Here is a 10,242-nt window from a genome sequence, read left to right on the forward strand (position 1 = left end):
CTGGTTGCCATCTTACCACCCAGAGGCGTCCTGTCCTGGACCCCACATCTGCAAGGAAAGCCTGGAACTACAGAGATCTGTGACTCACCCAGAGCTCAAGTCCCCACACTGGAGTCCTGGGAAATGGCCAGCCCTGTGTGTGTGTGTGTGTGTGTACACACATCCCAGGAATTTTCTTTCCTAAAGAACCAGGCATATAGGGCAGGCCCCCAGGAAGGGCAACAGACCACTCTCAGGCACTAGCTGAAGATGCTGTCCACAGGAGTAAGTCTGACACAAATGCAGGTGTAGTTGAAGAATTATGTTACTTTGTTAAAAAAAAAAAAAGTCTGGGAGCTTAAGTTGGGTAGTGGTCTGTGGGGATTCATTATTATCATGGTCTAATTACTTGTTAAATAGGTGGTTAAGATTTATTTTTGGGGGGAAAAAGTCTTTGGCAGAGGTCACGAAGGGAGTACTGGAACAGACTCGAAGGAGAGGAAATAGGCATGCGGGCATTTGGAGAAAGCATCCCAGAAAAAAGAGTGGCAAGTGCAAAGGCCCTGAGGCAGGAATGTGCTGATGTGTTTATGGGACAATGTGGAGGCCTGGACCACAGTGCAGGGACAGGGTTAGAAGAATTGATGCATGTCATGAAGGTCCTTAGTGAGATTTTTACCAAATTATTAGACCCAGAGGGGGATTATACGGCCTAGTGCATAACCACACACTCCAGGAAAAGGTGTACATGAGAACCACAGCCACAGGGGGCACAATAGACCATGGGGACACAGGTGCACATGCCCCCACTTCCTCAGCAGAGAATAGCATAGCCCACCACCCTACAATCATGGTGTCCCCAGGTTCTCTGGCCCAGTGACAGACAGTCCCACAGACTCTAAAAGGAACAATCCAACCGCATGAATATACAAACAACTCTCTAATCACCACTTAACCCACTATCTTTCACCCCATCGCAGACTTTGCCCATCACAGGCTGACTCAGCCCTAACCCACAGCTCAACATTACTGAAAGCAGCCTTAGCTGGGGACAGATAATGTTTCTTAGGTACAAGTGTGTGCGTGTGTGCCTTGGCTCTGCTTATGGTGGCGGCGAACGGTGACCCACCGCCCTCCCCATCATGTGCATCGCAGACGTCAGGAACCGAAGTTCACCAGTTTCACTGCCGTGTGACTGGGCCTCCAAGGAACTGCATCCAGATTCTGGCCTCTGGTGTTCTCAGCCTCACCCCAAATAAGGACACAGACACTTGGAAACACTTCGCTACACACGCAGCCACTGCTTGCTACAGCCACAGAGATGCTTGCACACAGCTCCTCCTCAGGCCAGAAGGCCCGGGCCGGCCAGACCCGCACGGGTGGGGGGGGCTCCTCAAGGAGTTCCCTACTCTTAGTCTCTCCAGATCCCATAGTGGCTCTGAGTGCCACAGATGTGCAACTAGATATGTAAGTCACAAGCGATGGCCACCCGGAAGACAGCTGCAGTTGAGTACACGCTCCCACACCCGGAGATGGCTAAAGTAAACACTAGAGTCAACCACATAGGCGCAGGTGGTTTCACACGTGTTCACACAGCCATGGCGGGCAGGACTGTAAGGACACAGCCCTCACACCGGAAACGGGGCACGCATCCTGGTGTCCCTCACCTACTTGTCCCAATTGCACCCAGCCACACCAGGGCACACACGTTCGCACCTACGGTACACACACACACACACACACACACACACACACACGCCACATAACCGTCGGGCACGCCCCCCCCACACGTTCGCACCTGCAGTACACATACACACACACACACCCGCCACACAACGTCTGGCACGCCACCCCCCCCCCCCAGGCTGGCCCCGCAGTTGCACACCCGGCCGCGCCCGCTCGCGCCCAGGCACGCCAGGCGCGCACACGTGCCGCGAGTACACGCTCCCCCGCTCGCCCGCGCACTCGCACCGACTCTCACACCCCCGCGTTTCCCGTCCCCTCTTGTTTTTCTGGAAACTCTGCTCTCCGTTCCCCTCCCCCTAGGCCGGAAGTGCCCGCCGTATTTTTAGCCGCTCGGGTTTCCGCCCCTTTCCTCCTCGCTCGGCCCGCCCAGGAGCTACCCCCCCTTCCCCGCAGCCGCACCCCGCGGGGGACCCCGGCCATCCCCTTCCCCACCGTCATTCCAGAGGGGATTCCCGGCCGCCACTTGGGCCACGGATTTTCCCGCTGGCTACGTGGGGAGCGGGGAGGAGTCCTGCCCTGAACTTCCTCCCGGGGCAGGCGTCTGGGGCCTGGACGAGGTGGGCAGGGGGATGGGAGCTAGGCTCCTAGACGGGACTGGGGAGAGGCTGGGGGCTCGGACTTGGACTAGAGAGAGAGAAAGGGGGCTGGGCGCCCGGACTTGGGGGGATCTGACGTAGGAGGGACTGGAGGCTCGGTCTCCTGGATCTGAGCAGAGAGGTGGTTTGGAGACCCGGACCCGTCGATATACTAAAAGGGGCCAGGGCCCGGGGCCCCACCCGTCTGCGTTTCGGTGGAGGGTCGGCCCTTCCCCCCGCAAAGCTCCCTCTCCAACCTCTTCGAGCGTCGCCCAATCCCAAGCGTCCTGGCTCTGGGGCAGATGACTAAGCAGATAGGACAGGGGAGGGGGTCACCCTGACTCAGGGATGGGAAATGCTCCCAGTCTTTAGGGAATCGAAAGTCCCCCAGCATCGCAGCCGGAGCCGAGCCAGACCCCGGAGACCCCGGGGTGTCCCCCCACCTCTGGTTTTCCCGCCGCCTTAGTCCTACTAGCGGCACAAGGATTTGGAGCCCAGCCGGGAGGCGGGTACCCGGCACCTCCCTTTTCCCTTTTTCCCCCCGTTGTCCTCGAGGCTGTTGTTTACAGGCGACACAAGCCCTGGTTACAGGAGAGGAACCCGGGCGTCCGGGTCGAATCTCCTCGTCACGGCTTCCAGGAAGCCCCCCTCCCCCGCCCCTTGCGAATGAGTCACAGGCGAGCGGGAGGCTGCAACCGTGCCAAAGCCGCCTGCAGCCGCCCAGCTCACGGGACTAGCCGGGAAGGCCCCTGAGCCCCAGAAAGCGCCGCACCAGGGATTCCCCCGAATTCTGTCCGACGAGGCAACTCGGTGTGCCTGGCGGACTCTTCCCACCTCAATATGAGCCCGCTGTCGCAGCTTGCAAAAACAAACTTTCCACCTTTGTAACTGCACTTTGTGGCAATGACTTCTACCCCCGGGTTTTCACTCAGGGCAGCCAGCTCACCAAGATCCCCTTAAAAGTAAACTTTCTTCCCAGGTCCCTGTAACAGAGTGTCACTCAGGGCACCCCTTGACAGTAACAGACTTGCCAGCGTGGGGAGCCACCCCGGCAAGTTAAAGAGTTCTCTCGAGGTTCACCCCTTCAAAAGACACCCATGCGACCATCAGTTGGGGGCATGACCCATTTCTTCCACCTCCAAACGACTTTCCATCAAGGCAACCCTCCACCACAATAAGACTTCCCCCTTTCCAATCTTGAGTTTTCTCAGAGGGCCAACTCTTAGTAACAGGCACCAGCACAGTAACTTGGCCTTTCTGTGCCTGGGCTTCCGGGTTTGTAAAATGGGCATAATACCTCCTAGAGTTAACGTCTGTAAAGCACTTTCAAAGAACAGTGCTTAGCCCAGAGCAAACGATTATTATCCGCGTGAGCAGGAGAGGCTCCTTTCCTGCCTCGCAGGTATCTGGGACCCCCCCCCCCGTCCCCCGTCCCCAAGAGTCCCCCCGCGAATCAGGGAAGGGCGATGGCGATCAAAGTTCTCCGGATCCGGGTTGTTTGGGGCTGAGACCGGGCCAGGCAGGCAGCGCTCAGAATTCTCCACCTGGCCTGTTAGTCTCCTCTCCGTGCGGCTCCTAAGGATTTGTTTGTAGGTGTTTGTCCCTCCCCCGCCCACTTTCTGTTGATGTGAAGGTCCTTCTCGCTTCTCGCTTCCCGCTTCGGGTTTGTCTCTCGGGAACTATCTCTAGTATGTCCTTTCTGTCTCCCAACTTCTCCTCCCCCTGCCCTGTCTCACCCTCCGTGTCTACATCTCCCTGCGTGTCTCTCTCTCGCCACCTCTGTCTCTCTGTGTTTTTCTCTTTGGGTCTCTCCATTTCTGTCTCTTTCTCTCTCCGCCCCCGTCCGCCTCTCCGGCGCACGCCCTCTTGGCCTCTGCCCGTGTCAATTCCCCCGGGAGCCCTGCCCCCCAACACGGCGCAGTTCGATTCTCCGCGCCTCGGTCTCCAGCCCTGAAAACTGGGCCGACACCACCACCACCCTCCCCACCCCTGGACACTCCCCGCTGGGTCGGGGCCGCGCGCGGGCCAGGCTCGGGTACGTCTCGGCCCGGGGCCGGGGGGCCGGGCGGGCCTTGCTGGGGCGCGCGTCCGGGAAGCGCCCCTGCTGGCTCCACCCACCCGGGCCAGCCCCGGTGGCCACGCCTCCTCCCACCGCCTCTATAAAAACACCGCTCCGCCGGCCAACCGCAGCCTGACTTCAGCGCTCCCACTTTGGGCCGAAACCTCAGCCTATCGGCCGTTCGCGCCGCCATGGATCTCTCCGCCATCTATGAGGTGAGCCTCCGCCGACCGACATCCCTGGGGCCCTCTGGCCTGACTCCCTTCTTAAACTAGGGCTCGCTAGCGCAGAAAAGTCCCGGACCGGGACCTCTGGCTCCCTTCTCAAACTGCAGCTCGGGAGAGTCGCACGCTCCGGCCCGGGGTCCCTGCCTCCCTTCTCAGACCAGTTCGCGTCTCGGGACGTGCAGTCGGAGCTCGCGACTTTCGGGTCTCCGCCCCAGCACTGGTGGGGTGGCCTTGGAGATAGGAAGCTGGAGGACTTTTTTCACACCCGGGCTGTCTGGAGGCGGAAATGGCCCCACACCTGGCTTACCCCCTAGTAGTTGCTCAGGGCGCGGTTTTGCGCGGAGGCGTTTCTGGGGTTGGAGTCTCGGGGTAAGGGGAAGCCGACTTCTGTCTCTCCACCCCTTGACCCAGCGGGGAACTGTGGGAACTCTAAAACCGAAGAGATCCCGATTCCGGAGTTAAGTTTGTCTGCTTCTCGGGTTGTGAAACTGGAGAACCCCATGCGCGGGGTCAGATCCCGAGGGGCTCAGAGGCTCGAAACTGGGAGGACAGTGGTGTTGCCTGACTCTGGGGTTCTCCTCTTGATCCAGTCAGGGATCAAGTCGGGGAGCCGGGGTGCCTGGGTCCCTCGGGATAGGCTTCTGTCGCGAGTAAACTCTAACGTCCAAATCGGGATCCCTGCCATTCGGCACCCGTATTTTAATGTGCGCAGGTGGGGCTCAGGCCGGGAGCCCACAAACCGGACTGGCAAGCTCTTAGGTGCCCTGCAGCTGTGGTGGGGCGTCACCCAGCATTTTCGGTGTCTTAACCAATCCCTGTTCCCACAGAGCCTCCTGTCGGTGAGCACTGACCTGCTATCTGACCACGGAGAGAACGAGTCCAGCCCAAGCTGGGCCTCCTCCGGACTCTGGAGCCTCAGCTCATCCGACAACAACCCGGCTGGGGTGGGTGCCCGCCTGCCTGGCCGCTCCACCAGCCTTGTGGAGGGTCGAAGCTGTGGCTGGGTGCCGCCACCCCCGGGTTTCGCCCCCCTGGCTCCCCGCCCGGGCCCTGAACTGTCGCCCTCACCCACCTCACCTACTGCAACCCCCACCACCTCATCCCGGTACAAGACTGAACTCTGTCGGACCTTCTCGGAGAGCGGGCGCTGCCGCTATGGGGCCAAGTGCCAGTTTGCCCATGGTCTGGGGGAGCTGCGCCAGGCCAGCCGCCACCCCAAGTACAAGACCGAACTCTGCCACAAGTTCTACCTCCAGGGCCGCTGCCCCTACGGCTCCCGCTGCCACTTCATCCACAACCTCAATGAAGATCTGGCTGCCCCGGGCCACCCCCCTGTGCTGCGCCAAAGCATCAGCTTCTCAGGCCTGCCCTCGGGCCGCCGGACATCACCACCACCGGCAGGCCTGGCAGGCCCTTCCCTGTCCTCCTGCTCCTTCTCTCCCTCCAGCTCCCCACCACCACCACCTGGGGACCTTCCACTTTCACCCTCTGCCTTCTCTGCTGCCCCTGGGACCCCAGTGGCCCGAAGGGACCCCACCCCAGCCTGTTGCCCCTCCTGTCGAAGGGCTACCACTAGTAGCGTCTGGGGGCCCTTGGGTGGCCTGGCTCGGAGCCCCTCTGCACACTCCCTGGGATCTGATCCTGATGAATACGCCAGCAGTGGCAGCAGCCTGGGGGGATCCGACTCACCTGTCTTCGAGGCTGGGGTTTTTGGGCCCCCCCAGCTGCCTGCAGCTGCAGCCCCCCGGCGACTTCCCATCTTCAACCGTATTTCGGTGTCTGAGTGACAAGTGCCCCACCCGGTACAGATCAGCTGGATCTCAAGGGGGCCATTTCTCTTTTGCTGGGGGTTCCGGGGAACCGGGGGACTCAAATAACCTCCCCCCACCTTCCGAAGTGCATTAACCTACTCCCCTGACCCCACGCTGGGGCAGGTCCCCAGTGTGCAAGCTCTGTGTTCATGGTGTTGGGGGAAGGAGTGTTTTCTGGGGTCTTGTTTTTAAAAAAAAAAAAATGTAGCAGATTTGAGGAAGGCAGTGAGCTCTCTACCCACCGTCCCTTTCCCAATGCTGTGAATAGTAGGCTCCCACTGCCCCCTTCCAATTTCTCCTAGACCCTGAGGTTCCGGTGCCTGGTGGTGACTGGAGCCTCCCCCTGAGGGGGAATCCTGGTGCTCAAATTTCCCTCCAAAAGCAAGTAGCCAAAGCCATTGCCAAACGCCCCCACCCCACCCATTGGGCCCCTTATTTATGACGACTTTATTTATTCTATTAGATTTTATAGTATTTATATATATGGGTCGTCTGCTTCCCTTGTATTTTTCTTCCTCCTTTTTGTAATATTGGAAACGATGGAATAATTATTGTTATAAGTATACTATAATAATATATTAAGTAATATATTGTTCAAAGTTTATTTTTGTGGTTTTGGAATTTTTAAATAAAAGGAATCTGTGTAAACTGGAATCCCGGGTTTTCCGCGGTCTAGAAGCAGTGAAGAGCGGGGAGGGTGGCGTGGGCTCTCAGAAGCGGGATAGGTGCGGAAGACCGATCTCTCTTCCAAACCCTCCGCGCAGACAGAGCCGCCCGCGGCCCTTACCTGGCAGGAAGTGACGTCACCCGGCCCGACCGTTCACCTGAGAGGGCGGGGCCCAGGTGAGGTCACCCTAGGAACTCGGAGAGCCAGTTCCCGGGGCGTGGGGGCGCGGGCGCTCCCGTCCAGCCGCGCTCCTTGACCCAGCTCGCGGCCGGGCGCGGGCGGGGACGGCATGTTTCCGTCCCCACGGGCCCGAGGGAGGAGGGCGGGGCGGGGCGGAGAGGACGGAATGTGCCGGGGCGCGAGCCCAGGACAGACGGGGGCGGCGCGGCGGGTGGGGGAGGGGGCATCCCGAAAGTCGGGGCGTCCCGGGGTCCTACCACCCGGCGTTCCAGGACGTGAAAGCCCGGGGGACTCAGGCTTTTGGAACCCCGGGAGGCGGCTTGAAAGCCTGATTCCAGAATCTCGAGGTAGTCTCGGCGACCTAGAATTCTAGCTCCTCGGTGTCTCCGAAAACTTACAGGGGCAGCAAAACGCAGCATTCTGGCTTGCCGGGCCCCCAGAACCTCGGAACTGCAGAGTCTTGGCCCATCGGGACTCGAGAAGTCCGGCATTGCGGGATCTCGGCCTTTGGGGGTCTTGGAAGCTAGAGCGCTCGCGCCCCAAGGAGGGGCCGGGGTGGGGGTCGGGCCCGCCTGGTCCGACTGTGGGTTGGGGCCGCGTCGGGCGGGGCTCCGGGTACTGCGGCGTCCTCGGACCATACAAGGCAACAGGCGGCGGGAACCACCCTGGGGCGGGGGAGCCAGCCGCCCCGCGCCCGGAAGCCGCCCCGCGTCAGCGCTGGCGCCCCGCCCCCCTTCCGCCGCCTCCGCCCCCCTCTACCCCTTTCCCCCCCTTCTTTTTCTTCTCTCCCCCACTTCCCTCTCCTCTCCCCACCCTCCCCCCTGCCAGTTCCTCCTCCCCTACCCTCCTGCGCCGGTCTTCCCCTCACCATCTCTTAACTCTTCCCTTCCCCCAGTAGTCCTCTCCCTTTCCCCTTTTTAACATGTTCCCTTTCCAGCCTCCACCACCCTGTCTCTTACCCCCTCCTCTCTTTTCTTCAGTTCCCCTCTTCCTCTCCCTTCTCCTCCCTCTTCCTCCCCTCTCCACCCTTTTCCTCCCTGCCTCTCGCTCAGTCATTGTCTCCTCGGTTCCACCTCTCCTCCCCACCCCTCTGCTCCCTCCTGTTGGTGTTCTTCCTCTCCAACCCCTTCCCCTCCTCTGCCTTCTCCCCTTGCTTCCTCCTGCCTCCTTGCCCTCTCTTCTTTGGCTCTCTCTCCTTGCCCACTGGCAGGCCCTGACCATTGATCTCCTCTTCCCGGAAACTGCCCTTCCTCCCCTCACTTTGGGGAAAGGTTTCAGATCCCCAGACTTAGGGGAAAGGGTTGGAGTAAAAGAAACACGGAGACCCAAAGACATTGGGGAGGCAGAAAGCAAGAACATGCCATGCAGAGACATTGACAGACACTGAAAGAACAAGAAACTGACATCTCTGGTCCTTCCCTTAGCAAAAAGAGATTTTCTGCCCCTTCTAAGAACAAAAACCTCATTTGAGAAAATGACCCCTACCCCCAGCTATCAGTGCCAAACACCCGGAGTCCCCTTGACTCCTCCTTGTCAAACCCACACCCCAGCCCAGCAGCAATTCTGTCTGATTCACCCTCTCCATAGATCTACCTGCCTCCTGCGGTTGCCACCCTGGTCCTACCCAGCACCATCTTCCACCTGCACCTTCCTAACACCCCCTTCCCGGTTTTACTGGCTCAGGACCTATACTCAGTCTCTCCCCACTCCCCAACAAGACAACCACAAGGAACTGGTCCTAACACTTGAGTCCGTAGCATCACATAAAAGGCAAAGTCCTAAGTCCTCACCAGCTTACATGGCCTGGCTCTTTGGCCACTATTGCTCTAGTCACACTGGCTTCCTGGCTGCTCACCAATATACCTGACCTGCTGCTTCAGCCCCAGGGCCTTTGCACTGGCTTCTATCTCTGCCTGGAATATTCCCCCAGGTATCCTCATGGCTTACTCCCCTCCTTTAGGTCTCTGCTCAGATGTCTCCTCAGTGAAATGGTATTTGACTACTATTATTACAATCCACACTGAAGCTCTGACACCCTCATCCTCCCAACTCTACTTTCTCTGTGACATTCACCACTACCAGGCATATAATATGTAGTTTTCATGCTTATAGAAACCTGCCTGTCCCACTAGAGTGTCAAATCCTCAGGGGCCAGGACTTTGTCTTGTCTTTGCTGTATCACTCATTCCTAAACCCTAAACAGGAGTCAGTCACATAGTGCTGTTTAGCATTTGTTTAAAAACAAACAAACAAATCAATTCAGAAAAAGGGAGGAAAAGAGTAAAAAGCCTCAAAACACTGGAGAAAAAAACGGTTAACTATGTGATGTGATTGATGTTAACTTATAATAATCATTTCACAATTTATACATATATCGAACCATGTTGTATGTCTTGGACTAGTACGGTGTTCTATGGCGGTTATAGCTGGAAAAAAGTCCAATACAGGAAGATGGAGAAAGAGGCAGTGCCAGTTTGCGGAGGACCCGACACATCTAAGAAAGTCTTAAACTGAGATTTGCAACCCAAGTAAAAGCTCACGCATTTAAGAGGCGATACCACCCTCTGGTGGCCAGGATGAAAACGGCACCTCCACACAACACTCCTGGGAGGTTGTGAGAGTTCCAGGAGTTCATACCCGAAAACTCCTAATATCGAAACGTTCATTCTTCTAAGTGGTGATGTAGATGTTTTGGTTGATATATAAGATGTATAAATTCGTAAAAAGAGGTTAAGAGGAAAAAGATGCTCCAGGTGAGGATCGAACTCACAACCTCGGCATCGCTCCGCTCGCACTGTCGTATAAGTACCGCGCGCTAACCGATTGCGCCACTGGAGCTTCGGCCGCACCCTCGCGTTGTGAGGTCCTTCAGTTGCTCTTGGCCACGTGACCTAGCTGGACAGCCCCGCCTTTTGCTGCATATGCAAATAAGAGTCTTTTGGTTGACCAATGGGAGAGAGTGCGCTTCCAGTTCCGGATTCTCACGGCCCGAAGGCCC

General features: G+C 58.1%; 1 protein-coding gene and 1 non-coding gene across 2 annotated transcripts; one reads left to right on the plus strand and one right to left on the minus strand.

The window, feature by feature from the left end:
• The first annotated feature begins 4,459 nt into the window (after positions 1-4,459).
• Positions 4,460-6,585, plus strand: ZFP36 (ZFP36 ring finger protein). Its single transcript, XM_045986701.1, has 2 exons — positions 4,460-4,574; positions 5,414-6,585. Exons 1-2 carry the CDS (start codon positions 4,551-4,553, stop codon positions 6,371-6,373), a joined length of 984 nt encoding a protein of 327 aa, XP_045842657.1. The 5' UTR covers positions 4,460-4,550; the 3' UTR covers positions 6,374-6,585.
• A 3,404-nt stretch (positions 6,586-9,989) lies between these two features.
• On the minus strand, positions 9,990-10,082 carry TRNAI-UAU. The gene is given in 2 exon segments: positions 9,990-10,025; positions 10,045-10,082. It is a non-coding gene; the product is annotated as a tRNA-Ile (tRNA).
• Positions 10,083-10,242: the final 160 nt, after the last annotated feature.

The sequence above is a fragment of the Meles meles genome, chromosome 19, assembly GCF_922984935.1.
Source record: "Meles meles chromosome 19, mMelMel3.1 paternal haplotype, whole genome shotgun sequence".
NCBI classification, from domain to species: Eukaryota; Metazoa; Chordata; class Mammalia; order Carnivora; family Mustelidae; genus Meles; species Meles meles.